This window comes from Drosophila obscura, unplaced genomic scaffold (assembly GCF_018151105.1).
Source record: "Drosophila obscura isolate BZ-5 IFL unplaced genomic scaffold, ASM1815110v1 contig_150, whole genome shotgun sequence".
NCBI lineage: Eukaryota > Metazoa > Arthropoda > Insecta > Diptera > Drosophilidae > Drosophila > Drosophila obscura.
Genome location: NW_024542736.1, coordinates 11,092,162 through 11,108,360, shown reverse-complemented (window position 1 = coordinate 11,108,360; position 16,199 = coordinate 11,092,162). Strand labels below are relative to the sequence as shown.

The window sequence follows — 16,199 nt, the reverse complement described above, 5'->3', positions numbered from 1 at the left end:
ACCTTAGTTATTCATTCCTAATGATACATGATTTTTTCTTGCAACAGCTGTTCCCGCAAAACGAAGAAGAAAAGCCATACACGTGCGGGGGTTTTTTTTGGTTCCACTGCAGATTCAGTCTTCTCTTAATTTAATGTTGTTTAGCCATATATTGAGCAGCTACACGAAGGCAGGTTAATTACTATTAAACAGTGAATTAAGCAAGCTCTTAATCAAGATCTCATTCACTTGTAGTTCGCCTGAAAACACTGTTGCTGACTGAAAGCAAACATTGCCATCGCTACAAATCGTTTGCTGCCGCCATGTCAGAGGCCCTGGACAAGCTGGATCTGGATAATGCGGCCAGAAGGGCAGCCAAAGCTGTTGAGGATGAGGCTGTGAAGGATACGAACCGCATCAAAAGGAATTTAAAGCGCAAAAAGTGGGTGGACTGGAAGACGCAAGACGATGAAGAGGCGGCAAACGGCACCAAACGCGCCCCCTTCGATCCCGCCGATCGTATAAAGCGAAAGAAAAGTGCCATACTTTTGAGCTACTGCGGTGCCAACTACTATGGAATGCAGCGTAATCCGGGCATGCAGACCATTGAGGAGGAGCTGTTCAAGGCCATGCTGAAGCACAAATGGATAACGGAGGACAGTTACGACCAGGCGCAGATTGCCTGCTTTCAGCGTGCCGCCCGCACCGACAAAGGTGTGTCGGCTGCCCGTCAGATCTGCTCTGTCAAGCTGCGTAAGTGCCATGGACTTTCTGCAGCCTGTCTGAAATACTAATCAACTTTTGTTCAGCCGAGGAGCTGGACTTGGAGGCCTTCAATGCCGATCTACCTGAGCAGATCCGTTTGTTTGGTGTGGAGCGCGTAACCAAGGGCTTCAATGCCAAGGATCAGTGCAATGCTCGAACCTACACGTACACATTGCCCACAGTGGCCTTTGCCTCCTGCGAGGCGGAAAGCGACCAGGATACGTTTCGTATAACCGCAGAGCTGTTCGATAAGGTGAAGGAGACGCTGAAGCTCTACGAAGGCACGAAAAACTTTCACAATTTCACCAGCAAAAAGTTAGCCCGCAGCTTAAATCATCTTCCCATCACAATGAATTATTTATGTATATTTTTCGTATAGAAACTTTTTGGACCCATCAGCCAAGCGCTTCATCATGGGCTTTACAAGCAGCGAGCCCTTTCAAAGTCCACAGGGTGTGGAGTTTGTCACGCTAAAGGTGAAAGGCCAGAGCTTCATGTTGCATCAAATCAGGAAAATGGTTGGCCTGGCCATTGCCATTGTGCGGGGCAACACGACGGCCGTCACACTGGAGAGGGCGCTGACAGAGGAACGACTGGATCTGCCCATGGCTCCTGGCCTGGGCCTAGTCCTGGACACTGTTCACTACGAGCGCTATAACGAACGCTATGGCAAGGATGGCATACACAATCCGCTGACGTGGGAGGCGCAGGAGACGCAGGTTCAGGCCTTCGTTGAGCGTCAGATCTTTAGTCAGATTTACAAAACAGAAGCCGAGCAGCGCAACATGCTCGACTGGATAGGCACACTGCACTTCCATTCGTACGATACGCGCAAGGATGAACCACCGCCGGTAGCGGCGGGTGGAAAGTCCAGCAAGGCAGAGGACGACAACGATGAGTAATCATCAGCCTTGGGATTATGTAAAACAGTTTTGTTTAATTAGTGTTTTGAATAAAAAGGCATTTCGTAGGCTTAGAAGCGTCCGCCCTTCTTCTTCTTGTGGCCGCCCTTGCGATGCTGTTGCCTGGGCCCGGGGGTAGTCTCCTGAAAGACGGGCGTCACGGGGGAATTCTTAGTTATATTCACGCGGTTCGACATGTCGCTGAAAGGAAACGAAGGGGAAAATAATTTAAAAAAAAACTCTTTGGAATCCTCCCTAAAGTCGCCACTCACTATTGATCGGCTGCGCCCGAGGCCATGCCCTGAGAGCCCTTGATAACGTCCTTGCCACGGGCACCACCACGCTTCTTCCGGAATCCAGTACGCTCATACTTTGGCAGCCATCTCTCCGGATCGGGTGCCACCTCGGCATTGTAGTTCTTGGGCAGCTTGCCCTTGCGCTTCCGATTGTGGCTCTTCTTCTTATCCCCGGGAGTGGTCGGCGATGGTTCGATCTTGGAATTGGCCGACTTCTTGGCCGCCTTGGCGGACATGACCCAGTTGGCCGCCTCCAGGGCATCGATTTCGGAGGCTGTGGTTAATGTTTCCAGCGTGGGCAGCTTCCGACTAATTTCAAGCGCCCGCTTGGGATTGAACTGCGCGTAGGCAATGACCAACTGGGCCAGCACCTTCATGTCATTGGGATTGAGCTTCAGCAGCTCCTCCAACGAACTGGCTGCCGTCTCGGAAGCACCGCCGCGCAAATGGAACTCGGCTGCCTGACGCCACATGTCCGACAGATCGCCGCTGCTGACATTGTTCTTCTTGTACCAGTCCACAGCGGACTTGAGCAGGGCCGAGGCGGCCGGCTTGTTGTCCGTGCCCAGATAGAGCGAGACCAAGGCAGAGACAATGCCAGGCTTGTACTTGGCCTCGCCCAGCGACAGCAGCGTCTCAATGGCATCCCGACGACTGCCCTGCAACAGCTGCAACTGAATGATGGCAAACTTGCTGACAAACTGATGCGATTGATGGGCGGCCGCAAACTTCTGCAGCTGATCGATGGCCTCCTTGTGCTTCTTGTCCTTGCCCAGCTGGCTGCAGCGTATCAGCAGCGCCTCAAACTCCACGTGCGGATAGGTTTGGGCCAGCTTCTGGCTGAGCTGATGCACCTGATCGCTGGCATTCGTGTAGAGTGCCAGCAGGCAGTTGTTCAGGGCAATCACCTGCTTCTGGCGGGAGGTGAGCTTCGGTTCGCAGGCCTCGGCCATGGCGGCGCGTATCTTCTTCTTCGAATCGAACACATTCTGATCCTTGTTGATAACAACAGCATTGTTGCTGGCCACCGCCACCAGGGCCGCGTCCTTGGGCTTGTGACGCAGACACTCTGCGTAGATGGTGCTGGCCTCCTTGATCTTGCCCTGCAGCTGCAGGCAGTAGGCCAGCTGGACGCGTATAACGTCCACTTCCTCGAGAATCTCCTCCTCCGAGGCGCCCTCCTCCTCGAGGAACTCGCGGCACAGCTTCTCGCTGGTGCGCAGCTTGCGTTCCGCATCCGTAAACTTCTGGCGATTGGACTGGATGCAGGCGCTGTTGAAGTACTGCTCGTATGTGTCCTCCGGCACCTCGGGTATGTCCTTGCTCTTGTCCAACGCCAAGTTGGCTGCCACGGCACTGAGGTTAGTGCGTCGCTCGTCCTCGTACTCATCGCTGGTGTTCTTAATGATGTCCCTGTACGAGTCCAGGCACTCATCGTACCGCTCCAGGCGATACAAAATCTGCGTGCGCAACTCCTTGAGGTTCGGCGGCAGCGGCTGAACGCCAGCAGCATCGTCAATGGTCTTCAGTGCCTGCGCCTGCTTGTTCAGGCGGTACTCGCAGTACGACTTCTCAAACACCAGCGACGACAGGCGATTCTTCTCAATAAACTTGTACGCCTCCTCGAACTTGGATAGCTGCAGCAGGCAGACCACCTTGCAGTGGAGCGCCGTGGGGTCATCCGGGGCCACACCCAGGACTTGAGAGGGGATCAAGATTAACAATGGGAGCGAGCACGTTGAAAACAGCGGGGGAAAACTTACTGCGATTCACCGCCTTGACGGCCTTGTCGAACTCGCGATTGTTGCCAAACTTGTGCACATCGGCGTAGGCTGCCTTTATGACCGCCTCCTTGGGATTCGCGTCCTTCGACATGTTATCCTCGGACGTTATTCAGTTGTACAAAATTTAATTTAACCCTGGCGGACTGTGAACTTTCGCTTTTGACAGATTGGACAGCCGAGAAGACACATCAGCAAGACGGCGTTGCCAGCTGCCCGAATTTCAGAGATACGCCAAAAATGGCTAAAAAAAAAACAAGCTACAAATTCGTTGCCAGCTCTTGTGCAGTCGATGGCATCACTAATATTTTTTTAATCAATAATATACTTTTCAAAATGACCGCCAAACTCCAATTAGCGCACAAAAAATACTGACGTTATTCGGTCTCAATTCTTGGTGGTTTTTCAAAATTTTCTATCTTTTCCGAGGTGAAGAGAGCGCTTTCCCCTTATTTTCGTGGTGTTAGCCACATGTATCTTACATGTCTCTTATCTCAGTCTCTGTTTTGAAAGATATTAACGAAATTTTGCAGCTCAAGGGTTCCAATAATAGGTATCAGAACCGGGATAAATGTATTTATAAAACACAAACATGTGCATATATAGGTAAAAAACATGTCAATCTAGGATAAAAATAAATAATGTTTCAATGGAGCTTGGAACAAAACATTTAACATCAATAAAAGGAAATAAAGTATACAAAAGTCCATACGCATTGAAGAATCTTGCTTGACCATCAACAATGACGTCACATTTAGTCAACATTTACGTTTTATGCTTTGGCCGTTTTTGTTTGAACTTTAATATGTAAACAGTCCAATGAAAAAAAGTTCTGAAAACCATTAAATCTTGTAGAAAATTGATGTATCTATCGGATAAAATTATTTGTTTAGGGCTGAGAGGGCCAACTAGCTAGTAATATTAAATCGAATACCAAAATTATGGAATACGATTTCAATCAATAAAATAGAACGTTAGCCCATTGTCAACCAGGGGGGTATTTAATATTCCCACGAAATTTATGTAACTTTAACATATTTTACGCATTACAGGTGAAAGATGTCGGTTGTCATTTTTGTTTTGAAAGCAAATAGGAGGATATAGCTACAAGGAGCCTTTAAAAACAGTATTCTTTTCCGCGGTTTAACAAAGGGTGCTCATCTGCTTAAATAGAGGGGGGTTAAGCGGGCTAAGTCTCGTTTGTCGCCCAGATTTTGTTATCGTATGGTATTTAAATGGTATTTCTCGAAAATGAGATGGTATTTAATGGTATTTATTTTTTGGCCGGATGGTATTTTTGATCGTTCTCGTCACGGTCACGCTGCTGCCGACGCCTTCGAAATATTTTTGACCGACGTTTCACGTATTTTTGAAGTTTGGGATCATAATGTCTGCTGAAGTGGATTTCGTCAATAAAAAGGAGATGCACTTACGCACTCTGAAGCAGTCGGGCCATGTGGGATTCGATAGCCTGCCTGACCAATTGGTCAACAAGAGCGTTCAGAACGGATTCGTTTTCAACGTCATGTGTATAGGTGTGTATATCCATATATGTACGAATGCACTGTGAGTGTGTGTGTATGCGGCGGCACAGTGAATCAACCGAAGACAAGACGGACTTGTGTACACATGCATGTGTGTATGTATGTATGTTTGAAGTGGAGCTGGGAGTGGAGTGCATTGGACAGGCAGGGATTCCAAATATTGTATGAGATGACTCACGTACATGCATACACACTCGTACAAGTGTACATAATGAATTGGAATTGGAATTGGCGCAGACGGACGCCAACAAATGATTAACATGCAGAGGGGCCCTACCAGCAATCGATTTTCAATGCTGCTTTCTACAGATTTCACCCTGACACCAATGCCGGGCCTGGCAGTGTAGTGCCCAATTGAGGCTCACTTATGGCACGATTTCGATACACATTTTCACCCCTTTCCCTTTTATCCATGCAGGCGAGACTGGTCTGGGCAAATCCACACTGATGGACACACTCTTCAACACGAGCTTTGAGTCGACGCCCAGTCCCCACACCCTGCCCAGCGTGAAGTTGAAGGCCCACACGTACGAGCTGCAGGAGAGCAATGTGCGCCTCAAGCTGACCATTTGCGATACTGTGGGCTATGGCGATCAGATCAATAAGGATGATTCGTTCAAGGCGGTCGTCGACTACATTGACGCCCAGTTTGAGAACTATTTGCAGGAGGAGCTGAAAATCAAACGTTCGCTGGTCACATGCCACGACAGTCGCATCCATATATGCCTGTACTTCATCTGCCCGACGGGTCATGGCCTCAAGTCGCTGGATTTGGTGTGCATGAAGAAGCTAGATAGCAAGGTGAATATTATACCGGTCATTGCCAAGGCCGACACCATTTCGAAGGTGGAACTGCAGCGATTCAAGGCGAAGATCATCCAGGAGCTGAACACCAATGGGGTGCATATCTATCAGTTTCCCACCGATGACGAGACGGTGGCAGAGACCAACACCAGCATGAATTCGCACATTCCATTTGCCGTCGTGGGCAGCACAGAGTTCATCAAGGTTGGCAACAAGTTGATACGCGCCCGCCAGTATCCCTGGGGCACAGTGCAGGTGGAGAACGAGACCCATTGCGATTTTGTCAAGCTGCGGGAGATGCTCATTCGCACAAACATGGAGGATATGCGGGAGAAGACCCACACGCGACACTACGAGCTGTACAGGCAAAAGCGCCTGGAGCAGATGGGCTTCAGCGATGTGGACAGCGAGAACAAGCCGATATCGTTTCAGCAGACATTCGAGGCAAAGCGCTCAAACCATCTGGCCGAGCTGCAGTCCAAAGAGGAGGAGGTGCGCCAGATGTTTGTGCAGCGGGTCAAGGAGAAGGAGGCGGAGCTCAAGGATAGCGAGAAGGACTTGCATGCCAAGTTCGAGAAGTTGAAGCGCGATCATGCCGAGGAGAAGCGAAAGCTGGAGGAGTCGCGCAAGGCCCTCGAGGAGGACTATCTTGATTTTCAGAGGCGCAAGCAGCAGTTGGCCACGGCCCACCATACGCTCACGCTGGGCAAAAGCAAGAAGAAGTAAGCGTGCGGACGAACCGTCGTCTGCTCGTCTAAGCAATGTATTGAGTATTTTGTGCGGTCTGCTTATCCCAAAGTAATTATTGCTTTTTCATCTCGTTGTATTTCATTTGTACCATTAAGTTTACTTCAAATATTAACATATACACACACAAACACACCTACACATATGTACGCAGGCATATATGATTATTTACAACTAACGAATAAAACGAAAATTAGTATTTTAAACATAACTAAAACAAAACCCCGTTTCAATCGTTTAACAATTTAAATTCAATAAATCAGTGCGGCCATCTCCATAAATTTTTCTGGCCAAAAATCAACCCTGCGTGTGCAGAGTTGCCAGACTCCGAACAGCTATTTGCCACTCATTTCACACTGCAGCCTGCAGAATTTTGTAAGAACAAACTAAAAACGCAATAGAACTGCTATTGCAAATGCTGCACTGCGCAGCTAGTGGAAAAGAAAGCAAGTCTCGATCGAAATACAAAGCAATTAGCCGTGTTCAGCGTGTAGTATATGCGTTAAAAGTGGGTGTAAACGTCGTGCAAATCGTATACCCTCCCTCTTTGTGTTTGTTTTTGATAGTTTTTGTTTGTTACGATAATCGAATGGGCGAAGGGGTGGTGGCAAGGGAGCAGCAGCACAAGTGATTTTTCACATTAAGCATCGACACGGTACGGGGGAAATACAGACATTGCGAAAATGTCCCGCATAGTCCACACACTGACAGCGACGTTGATTTTCTACGCTTTTGTGCAAACAGGTATGGGCCATGACATGGAATCAATAACCCACTAGCAAGCCCCAAAACACTAATGTTTCTCCAATTGCAGTGACATGTTTCATGGTTCTAATAGATGCACCCGACCAGGCGCTCATTGGATCCACGGTGAACGTGACTGCCACGCTGTTCGACGGTGACAAACCAGCGCCCGACGGAACCTACAAGTTCATTTGGAAGGACAATGCGGGCCATCAAAAGGTAACGACAGCTATCCACACCGGGGAACAAAAGAATTCTCGGCCCATTGGCATGACTAATAATTAATTTGAATGGCAAAATGCATATGCGTCTCGTTTTAACTGATTGTCGGCAGCCATGTCGGTCGCTCGTGTGTTTGTTTCTGTGGGGCGTACGCTCATTTGTGTATGCCTGATAAAGCCACGAAAGAAAGCACGTTCACCTGCCCAAAACAAACATCTATGCGGTTCACTTGGCGAAAGTTTACATATGCCCGCCCCCAGGTTAATTGTCATAGAAATTTCCCGGGTCTAATTTTAAAATTGAAGCATGGCTTCGCTTCAATTGATATGGCGTCATTGCATTTAATGCTAATTTTATTTAAACGACAGCTTTTCCGATCGTGCCTGGTACGCTGTTCTATAAGCGGACCGAGCCGGGCCGGGCCCGCTTTTCCCCTCCTATTGTTGATTAATTTGCATTTCAAGCGAAGCTAACTATTGTATTATTTTATTGCAGGAGATTGAAACAACCAAATCCATTAGCAACTGGACACTGGAGTACACCAAGGAGCACATGCGACAGGGTCAGCGTGTCGTGCAGGTGAAGGTTGAAAAGTCCTATCTGTTTTGGATACCAGTGGGCGAGAATAAAACGAGTATTAAGTTGGATGACACTCTGGGCGGCAGGCTGGAGCTTATACAGGGCAATGCGTCGCAGCCGCACGACTTTGTATCCACGCAACTGGCAGTGAATCATAGCTTATCGTTGTGGCCAGCGGATGTCGAGTTTCTGCGGGAGAAGGGCTATCATATTCAGACCTACTGGTTCCAAAATTGCACATATCTAGGCATGTCAACAGCCCTGGACTATCAGGCAACATATCAGCAGGCTGAGCAGTACTATGACATTGAGGTTCTGGTCGTTGCTTCGCTGGACTGGCCGCCCGAGCCAACGCCTTCCACGACCACTACAACTACTACTACTACCACGACGACGACTACAACATCAACGACCACCAGTACAACATCAACGACCACTAGCACAACACCTGCCACCACCACAACCTCTAGCACAACAACTCCAGCCACAACGACCACAACCACCAGCACAACTCCCAAGCCCACAACACCAACGCGCGCCAAACGCGACTTAATCCAGGCCATGCACGCCAATGCCGCCATGCTTGGACTCAATTTAACCAACGCCCTGAAAGAGCAACAGCCGAAAGCAGGTTCCGGTTCCCCTTCGAACATATCTGTGGCCCTGGTGAATCCTCTGGGTGTACGAAGGGTCTCCCATCTCAGGGTGGTGCCAGGCGAGGAGCCGCCCTACAATTGCGTCGATAAAAAGATCATTGCCCAGGATGCGAGCAAGATCTATGGGTACTTCCAGCATCGCATTGTGTCCAAGGGTGAGTTTATTGATCCTGACCTCAAAGAAAACGTTTATTAAATTCTATACATTTTCCTGCTGCAGATCCGGTTGTAAGCTTTGGTACCACCGGCAAGAACTGGCTGCAGCACTGGGAGGTGCTTAGCCTAGATGTCAGCTGCAAGGGTTCGCCGCCATTCAATGTCTGCGAGAAGGTTTACAATGGTAAGTGGCTGCGCTCCCGCACCATTGAATAAACAAAAACAAACACAAAACTTTTGCGCCCTTTGCAGCACCCTACAATGCCACAGGCAATGAGACGTGCACCATTTATGATGTGTATGACAAGTGTGCGTTTAGCTACAAGCGTTACTTCTCCGAAAGCAAAACCATACTGTTTTTCATACGCAATGAGGTCTCGCAGACAGTCAATCAGGTTACCATCAACATGTACGAGGGTATGTATACATTTTTCTTCCGTTACACTCGCTGCAGTTTGTTGACCTCTTCTACCTTTGATACTTGCAGCCCAGAAGCAGTCTCAGCTTTCCGTAGTAGTTGTCCCAGTTACCTGTACTTTGATGGCCGTTATTCTCGTGGTCTTTGGCGTTTCGTACTACATACAGAGACGGAATCGGTGAGTGTTTAATCATCTTTGGAGCGCTGAAAGCGATACTAAATCATATAATTTTTTTACATAGTTTCACCGTGGAAGTGGCTGACTTCAATTTTGGGGACACACAGTCGGTGGATATGGAATACAAGACATTTTCGCAGCGCCTCATCGACAGCATACGCGATGTTTGGGCATGGCGGGGCGCACGCCGACACTCACAGTCCAGCACAGATCTCATGGCCGACGAGCCAACCAATTCGCAGGCAGGCGGCTTTGGTGGCAATGTCGGGGATGTGGACAGCAATCTGCGCTACAACACTTTCAACTAAGCGTGCCCGTCGGAGCAGTTCGGCTTGGTTGGAATATATTGTTACCTATACAATTTAATCAATTTAATTTAGTTTCTACTCTTAAGTTATATATTTTTTGTTATGTATCTCTGATGTGCACGTTCTTGTGCTTTTAGTCATTTTCTTATTGTATCAACACACGCCATTCACACACGGTGAATTATGGTGGAATCTATATGTAAATGTATTCAGATGATTGTAGGAGTGGAGCCTTTCTGTATGTTTTCATCTATTCCTTTCCTATATAAGCATCCCTTCCCTCATCCCTGTCAACATTTACGCACACACACACACACACACTTGCTCATTAATGGCCAAATGTCGAGTAATAATTACAATCGCAATATCGGGTGTGCAGCCGAAAATCCTTCGGATATATTGCACAAGAGACTGTCTTTGTTCCAACAGCAAAACTGAAAAATGGAAAATGATTTATACATTACATTTATGCATATAAAGTTGTTCGTAAACAAACGAGTTTATTGCTAGCATAAGTCAATTTGATTGTTCTCCAATATGTAACGTGATCAAAATTCTATAACAAAGTCACACACAACTCACGCATTTCACACACATTGAAACTCGCGTACACAAATATTCATTGTGATAGATAATAGAGAAAAACAGTATGTATGTTTAACGAAACCCGTATACTTATAAAGATAAATGCTATTAAACACAAATCGAAAACTCGAGTTTTTTTTAAATGAATTGTATAATTCAAACTCGATTGGAATGGGAGATGGCCAATATGTCTCTATATCGATAAGTACTTGTAGTTGCCGTGTAGCAAATGTGTAGTTAAATCATATTTTATGTAAGATCCAATCAATGGGATTACTTAATATTAGCAAATCTGGTAGCAATTTTATTAATAGGGATAATAGTGGATAATTGGATAAGTGTATCCTAACTTATATTTTTAGTGCTGAGGGTGCCATTGTCCCATTAGAGCTTTCAAACGATTGATAGTTGAGCCATCGATAGTTTTGAATGTTTTGAAAAAACAATCGATACTATCGTAATAGTATCGGGCTCAAATAATTATTAAAAAACCATTGAAACCTTTTAGGAACTTGTCCATTGTAAAAATTAGATGCCACCTGTCGATTTGTTTACAAATGTGTCTTCGTATTTTATAGCAGCCAATCCAAACATATCAAAAGCGCAACTACTGTACTGTAGCTCGATACTATCATGATAGTTGCAAAACCATCGATAGTAGAGGCTAGCAGTAAAATATCGATACTATCGATAGTGCCCTCGATGGTTTGACACCTCTACCGGCGAGTCTGGCGGTATATATATATATATATATAGACATATACAAATATGTTTTTGAATGATATTGGACAGCCCCTAATTCTAGATGCCCAGAAAAAGTATGGGCCCTTCGAGCAGGTAAGTAATTCCAATCCATTAGCCATATTTATTCTCACACTGTGCACTTTAGCACAACGGAGCCCTTCTCTTGACGTCGGTCGCCTTCAAAAAGCACGAAGTGCCCACCAAGTGGTGCAAGTGCATCATTGGGTCCGAGGAGAATATGCTTCGGCTGCGTTTACCAGACACTAAAGAGATTTACAAAAACTGTACTCATCAAGTTATAGCTCCCAACAAACCGACTAAGTGCTCTACGATCAAACGAAGATCACCTTGACGCTGTTTCCAGCAGGAAAAAACAAGTACGGGATAAATACGGCCATGCACTGCATAGAGAGTGAGTATATCCTGTACATTGTTGCCTCACAGTACCCATTACAACAGACTCCAATTGCAGATGGATACACCAGGGCGCTAATTGTGGATGAATTCTCTGGTTGTCTGGCCTGTCCATCACTTCGTCGTGTCCTCGCCGAACCCATTGACATCGTTTACGTTGACGACTTGCTGCTGGGAGATGAACAACCCATCCACGAAGATCTCTATGCCTTGGTACAGCTGATAAGACCAAATCACATCTACGGGCTCAGGCAACAAAAATTGCCCAAGTGGCTGCTAGATTTGTGCGTCCAAAAGGATCTTTACGCGCGTCCAATGGGCGGACGACCCATACAATTATAGTTCAATAACAAACGCAAGAAAATACAGATGAAAATGCATTTAAAACGAATAGCCTGGCAAACAGGCAACTAAATTCTTTACCTAAGCCCCGAATTAAAAACATAGCCCCAACTATCCCTTGGCCGCTTTGGCCTTGCTTTTCACTTTCTTCACACGCTTCAGGCCGTCCATTTTGCTCTTCATGAACTGCGAGTACATGCCCATCATGGTGGGCACATCCTCCTGGCGCACAACTGTGGAAATCTGTCGAGAAAGCATGAGATTTGTGTCAATGGACGCCGATATTTTACGAACTTTATTGTGTTTACCTTTTGCGACTTGCACTGGGCTCGCACCAGACACATGTAGACATCTGGCTTGGGTAGCGGTGGCCTTCCAGCTCTGGGCACGGGCTTGTTGTTGCCATCGTCTGGAAGTGATAATGGGAATTAGCAATTCATATTATTCGCAGGTGTGCAATACTTACAGCGTTTGAACGTTACCGTAAACGACGAGTCTTTCTTGGCCGCATTGGCAATCTTCTCCAGGCGGAGTATGAACTGTAAGCAAGTTGTTTGTTAGTCGTTTCGTATGGTTTTCCAGTAGCATTTCATATTACGTTCGAATTGTCGAGCAGAACCATATTTCGTGGCAACAAGCAGGAATGAGAAAGTGACACTGACAGTTGTTTTGGTATTTTTTAGTTCCTTTTTTGCGGTGAACCAGGGCTACAGCAATACGAAATTAAAATTATTTCAACAGAACAGTGACAGATTAAATAACTGAAATTTTCTGGGACAAACGGTACAAGCGGCATTTTAATAAAACCGGCTGTGTATTAATTATTTATCAGCATTCCACGAAAAGTACTCGCTGTTTAATTGTTTGACCAGGGCGTGAGCTCACACTTGAACCGGGGTGGCAGCACCGCCAAATTATTGGTTGAGAAAGCAGAAGGAGGAACGGAACGGGCCTGAAAAAATCGTAAAAACTACGAAAACTTACAAGTGCGGGGATAGAGCGGAAAGCTGTTGCACGTCGGACAATTAGGACACACTGGACTAACACTTCCACCGCCAGGATCGAGAGATTGTTGCAGCAGCGCTCTGCGAACGGTGGTGTAAGCATAATAGATAAAATCCAGCCGATCGAAAGCCGCCAAAGGAAGTGCCGCCCACGCCACCAGCAGCATCGGCCAGCGCCAAAAACATCAGCAGCAGCAGCAACAACAACGTAGTGGTAGTAACCTTCGAGCGCTCGCAGTAGTAAACAAAAGGCAACTAACAAAACAAACTTTTGGCAACATGGTGAGCGTGCCCCCAAAGCCGGCCCCGGCCCTTGAGCAGCTGCAGGACGACGACGATTTCGGCAGTCTCGGCGCATCATATACATATATACACGCACGCACACACGCTCACGCAAACACACGCACACGCGGACGTGCCTGGTGAATAATCGTGACATACAAAAGTGCCGTGCCTAGCGCTGCCGCCGTCGTCGTCGTCGTCGTCGCTGCCGCTGGTTGATTCACTGAACTTTGACCGAACGAACCTTTTGCTAACCCACCACCATCCTCCCTTTGCAGGACGTGTTCCTCATGATCAGAAGGCAGAAGACGACGATTTTCACGGATGCCAAGGAGAACACGACCGTTGCCGAGCTGAAACGTATGATTGAAGGTGAGCGAGCGTGTGTCGGTGTATTCTTGTTTGTTCCTATTTATAGAGCGGCGATTTGTTCGTAGATTTTTTATATATTTTTTTTGCATGAAAACAAAAATTGATTATTAAGTAATTTGATTGGTATTTTAGGTATTCTGAAAGTACAAGTCGTCGATCAGCGGCTATACAATCAGGACAACGACATAATGGACGATGACAGCACGTTGCAGGACTACGGTGTGACAGTCTCCACGGCGAAGGCACAGTCCCCAGCGCAGCTGGGCTTGACATTCAGGTAGGGAGCTCGCGCGCTCGCTCGCTCGCTCGAGTCGCTGATAAGCAGGTTATCAGCTGTCTGTGCACGTGTCCCTCCCCCCCATTCGAGACTCATTCGAAATCGAATCAATGGGTTGCGGATGCATAGATTGATTAATGGATTACGAGCTGGTTCTGATGGAAGAATATATTTTATTTTTTTTTTAGAAACGATATGGGCGACTTTGAGACACTCGATATGACACCATACTCAGCACCGCCCGACTTACCCGAAGTGATGAAAAACCAGGAAGCCTCAAACGGACAGGAGGCAGTTGCATAAAATAGAATCCAAACCATAAATAACATCCATCATGAGAAGCAGCAACAGTAGCAGCATCAACAGTAACAGGCAGACATTGAGAGCAGCTATCCCCCCTGCTATCCGTTGCATGCGAGGGATATAACTTGTCTTCACACCACAAACAAATTGGGGGATCTACTATCAGATCTAGATCTACGCTGTGGCTCTCGCTTGTCCCATACAAATATACAAAAAACAACAAAAACAAAACAGAACCGAAGAGTCAACGCTCGATGCAATGCAATATGTTTCGAATTGTACTACGATTTTTACTCTCTCTCTCTCTCTGCCTGGTCAAATATCTAAAGAAACCGCATTAACAACAAGAACACAACCAACATCTGCAGCCACAATAGCTAAATATGCATTTTTGTTCGTTGTTTTCTTTTTAGCAAGGAACAATTTGATTCTAATACAAAATTAATTGTACTTTGGAATGGGATTTAAAATTATCGGCTTTAACCTTTATCCACAATTTATTTGTTTCTTTTTTTATGGAATTTATACGAATTTGTTGAAGAAAAAAAAATACACGAAAGTCATAAAAAAATGCTATTACAATCCTCAATCCTCGATCCTACGGAGTCAGAAAAGCAGTGAAAAGCGGTGAATATTTCAACAAAATTATTGGGATCCTAACTATTTTATTATAGTTTATAATCAAATTATTATTTTTGTAATAATAAGATTTAATTATTATTAAAAAAAAACGAAGAAAGAAACAAATCAGCTAATCACTATCGCCCAAATCCGAGCCAGCGGCCGCCGTTGCAGCAGCCACCTCAGCATCATTGGCATCGCCGTCGTCGTCCTCTGCCCCGCTCTCGATGAACGAGACACTGCTGCTCTGCTGCAGCTCCAAATTCTCCAAGTACTCCTGCAGTCGGTCTTGAAAGAAGTTGATGTACGTTTGCTTCTGCTGCGCCGTGGCCGGAAAGTAGTGGCCGCCGCTGTGCTCCAAGACCTCGACGTTCTTGAAGTGTGAGGCCAGCGCAGCGCTCATGTCTTTGGGTATGATTTCATCGGTTAGGCCATAGATATGGAGGGTGGGGATGCTGATGGGCTCCTCGTAGGCGCTCATATGTACCAGGCTGCCGGACACAAAGCCCGAGGAAAGCACCGCAAACTCAGGCCGGATGGAGGTCACTAGAAGGGAGGTCCCAATTGACATTAACCAACAACCGAGTTAATCCGATCAAAATCTACTTACACTTTTTTTTGGCCAGACCGCATATCAAACCCACGAAGCAGGCACCCTGGGAAAATCCAAGGAGTCCTTGGAATGGCCCTTGCGTCTTCCAGGCCTCTTCCACAAGGCGCAGACTCTCCTGGAAGCCAAAAGCCGGTCCTCCTTTGTTCGTGCCCTTGAACGTGCCATCATCTTTGTTGGCCCACCAACTGCGTTGCTCGGGAACCGGAAGCGGCTCGGCAGCAGACTCTAGCGGTGCTGCAATGTGTGGCGCAGAGATGAATACAAATTCGGCATATTTTGATGCAAATTTTCGGAATGATCCTAGTTTGCTTTTGAAAGCATCGCCGTCTTGGCGGTATCCGTGCAGGCAAAGGACGCGTACTCTCTCGGTGATTTCCAGTTTCGGTTGCTGTTTACTGGAGCTGGCACGACTGGAACTGGGCGCCTCCACTGCTGCATCATTGTTGGTCATCTTGAGCAGTCCGTTTATCTTGGGTTTTATTAACAAAAAAGCCTCGCAAATAATAAATTTCAGGTTAACCAGCTGTGGCATTATCATGTGGCAACTCTCTGTTATCCGATAT

At 46.7% G+C, this 16,199-nt stretch overlaps 8 protein-coding genes across 9 annotated transcripts; 5 read left to right on the top strand and 3 right to left on the bottom strand.

Moving 5' to 3' along the window:
• Positions 1-59: 59 nt before the first annotated feature.
• LOC111066452 (tRNA pseudouridine synthase A) lies at positions 60-1,723 on the top strand. Of its 2 annotated transcripts, none has more exons than XM_022355089.2 (4): positions 60-173; positions 235-732; positions 789-1,059; positions 1,124-1,723. In XM_022355089.2, exons 1-4 carry the CDS (start codon positions 134-136, stop codon positions 1,644-1,646), a joined length of 1,332 nt encoding a protein of 443 aa, XP_022210781.2. In that variant the 5' UTR covers positions 60-133; the 3' UTR covers positions 1,647-1,723. The 2 variants fall into 2 exon arrangements, with proteins under 2 accessions (XP_022210781.2, XP_022210782.2); XM_022355090.2 differs by having other exon boundaries at positions 68-169.
• LOC111066451 (signal recognition particle subunit SRP72) lies at positions 1,666-3,919 on the bottom strand. The gene is made up of 3 exons (XM_022355088.2): positions 3,706-3,919; positions 1,919-3,641; positions 1,666-1,847 (listed from the first exon to the last, which is right to left on the bottom strand). The coding sequence occupies exons 1-3, from the start codon at positions 3,815-3,817 to the stop codon at positions 1,718-1,720; spliced, it is 1,965 nt and encodes a 654-aa protein (XP_022210780.1). The 5' UTR covers positions 3,818-3,919; the 3' UTR covers positions 1,666-1,717.
• Positions 3,920-5,025: 1,106 nt separating this feature from the next.
• Positions 5,026-7,029, top strand: LOC111066445 (septin-2). Its single transcript, XM_022355072.2, has 2 exons — positions 5,026-5,258; positions 5,686-7,029. Exons 1-2 carry the CDS (start codon positions 5,111-5,113, stop codon positions 6,795-6,797), a joined length of 1,260 nt encoding a protein of 419 aa, XP_022210764.1. The 5' UTR covers positions 5,026-5,110; the 3' UTR covers positions 6,798-7,029.
• Positions 7,030-7,151: 122 nt separating this feature from the next.
• On the top strand, positions 7,152-10,301 carry LOC111066444. Its single transcript, XM_022355071.2, has 7 exons — positions 7,152-7,562; positions 7,633-7,781; positions 8,280-9,174; positions 9,240-9,359; positions 9,428-9,592; positions 9,663-9,771; positions 9,836-10,301. Exons 1-7 carry the CDS (start codon positions 7,502-7,504, stop codon positions 10,077-10,079), a joined length of 1,743 nt encoding a protein of 580 aa, XP_022210763.2. The 5' UTR covers positions 7,152-7,501; the 3' UTR covers positions 10,080-10,301.
• A 1,077-nt stretch (positions 10,302-11,378) lies between these two features.
• LOC111066426 lies at positions 11,379-11,788 on the top strand. The gene is made up of 2 exons (XM_022355030.2): positions 11,379-11,501; positions 11,554-11,788. The coding sequence occupies exons 1-2, from the start codon at positions 11,433-11,435 to the stop codon at positions 11,758-11,760; spliced, it is 276 nt and encodes a 91-aa protein (XP_022210722.2). The 5' UTR covers positions 11,379-11,432; the 3' UTR covers positions 11,761-11,788.
• Positions 11,789-12,186: 398 nt separating this feature from the next.
• LOC111066428 (signal recognition particle 14 kDa protein) lies at positions 12,187-12,870 on the bottom strand. Its single transcript, XM_022355032.2, has 4 exons — positions 12,763-12,870; positions 12,631-12,703; positions 12,473-12,573; positions 12,187-12,407 (listed from the first exon to the last, which is right to left on the bottom strand). Exons 1-4 carry the CDS (start codon positions 12,784-12,786, stop codon positions 12,276-12,278), a joined length of 330 nt encoding a protein of 109 aa, XP_022210724.1. The 5' UTR covers positions 12,787-12,870; the 3' UTR covers positions 12,187-12,275.
• Positions 12,871-12,952: 82 nt separating this feature from the next.
• LOC111066427 (elongin-B) lies at positions 12,953-15,038 on the top strand. The gene is made up of 4 exons (XM_022355031.2): positions 12,953-13,450; positions 13,729-13,822; positions 13,955-14,099; positions 14,288-15,038. The coding sequence occupies exons 1-4, from the start codon at positions 13,448-13,450 to the stop codon at positions 14,400-14,402; spliced, it is 357 nt and encodes a 118-aa protein (XP_022210723.1). The 5' UTR covers positions 12,953-13,447; the 3' UTR covers positions 14,403-15,038.
• A 45-nt stretch (positions 15,039-15,083) lies between these two features.
• Positions 15,084-16,194, bottom strand: LOC111066424 (esterase GA18864). The gene is made up of 2 exons (XM_022355026.2): positions 15,634-16,194; positions 15,084-15,569 (listed from the first exon to the last, which is right to left on the bottom strand). The coding sequence occupies exons 1-2, from the start codon at positions 16,172-16,174 to the stop codon at positions 15,154-15,156; spliced, it is 957 nt and encodes a 318-aa protein (XP_022210718.2). The 5' UTR covers positions 16,175-16,194; the 3' UTR covers positions 15,084-15,153.
• Positions 16,195-16,199: the final 5 nt, after the last annotated feature.

Coding starts and splice junctions, on each gene's coding strand:
- LOC111066451 (XM_022355088.2), bottom strand. CDS start 3,817: ATGTCGAAGGACGCGAATCCCAAGGAGGCGGTCATAAAGGCAGCCTAC. Junction 3,642..3,705: donor CGTCAAGGCGGTGAATCGCA/GTAAGTTTTCCC, acceptor TCCCCTCTCAAG/TCCTGGGTGTGGCCCCGGAT. Junction 1,848..1,918: donor TCGGGCGCAGCCGATCAATA/GTGAGTGGCGAC, acceptor GTTTCCTTTCAG/CGACATGTCGAACCGCGTGA.
- LOC111066444 (XM_022355071.2), top strand. CDS start 7,502: ATGTCCCGCATAGTCCACACACTGACAGCGACGTTGATTTTCTACGCT. Junction 9,175..9,239: donor GCATCGCATTGTGTCCAAGG/GTGAGTTTATTG, acceptor TTCCTGCTGCAG/ATCCGGTTGTAAGCTTTGGT. Junction 9,360..9,427: donor CTGCGAGAAGGTTTACAATG/GTAAGTGGCTGC, acceptor CGCCCTTTGCAG/CACCCTACAATGCCACAGGC.
- LOC111066427 (XM_022355031.2), top strand. Junction 13,823..13,954: donor GCTGAAACGTATGATTGAAG/GTGAGCGAGCGT, acceptor TTGGTATTTTAG/GTATTCTGAAAGTACAAGTC. Junction 14,100..14,287: donor CAGCTGGGCTTGACATTCAG/GTAGGGAGCTCG, acceptor TTTTTTTTTTAG/AAACGATATGGGCGACTTTG.
- LOC111066426 (XM_022355030.2), top strand. CDS start 11,433: ATGTTTTTGAATGATATTGGACAGCCCCTAATTCTAGATGCCCAGAAA. Junction 11,502..11,553: donor AGTATGGGCCCTTCGAGCAG/GTAAGTAATTCC, acceptor TGTGCACTTTAG/CACAACGGAGCCCTTCTCTT.
- LOC111066424 (XM_022355026.2), bottom strand. CDS start 16,174: ATGATAATGCCACAGCTGGTTAACCTGAAATTTATTATTTGCGAGGCT. Junction 15,570..15,633: donor CGGTCTGGCCAAAAAAAAGT/GTAAGTAGATTT, acceptor CCTCCCTTCTAG/TGACCTCCATCCGGCCTGAG.
- LOC111066445 (XM_022355072.2), top strand. CDS start 5,111: ATGTCTGCTGAAGTGGATTTCGTCAATAAAAAGGAGATGCACTTACGC. Junction 5,259..5,685: donor TTTCAACGTCATGTGTATAG/GTGTGTATATCC, acceptor TTATCCATGCAG/GCGAGACTGGTCTGGGCAAA.
- LOC111066452 (XM_022355089.2), top strand. CDS start 134: ATGTTGTTTAGCCATATATTGAGCAGCTACACGAAGGCAG. Junction 733..788: donor GATCTGCTCTGTCAAGCTGC/GTAAGTGCCATG, acceptor ACTTTTGTTCAG/CCGAGGAGCTGGACTTGGAG. Junction 1,060..1,123: donor CACAATTTCACCAGCAAAAA/GTTAGCCCGCAG, acceptor TTTTTCGTATAG/AAACTTTTTGGACCCATCAG.
- LOC111066428 (XM_022355032.2), bottom strand. CDS start 12,786: ATGGTTCTGCTCGACAATTCGAAC. Junction 12,704..12,762: donor TTCTGCTCGACAATTCGAAC/GTAATATGAAAT, acceptor ACTTGCTTACAG/TTCATACTCCGCCTGGAGAA. Junction 12,574..12,630: donor TACGGTAACGTTCAAACGCT/GTAAGTATTGCA, acceptor TATCACTTCCAG/ACGATGGCAACAACAAGCCC.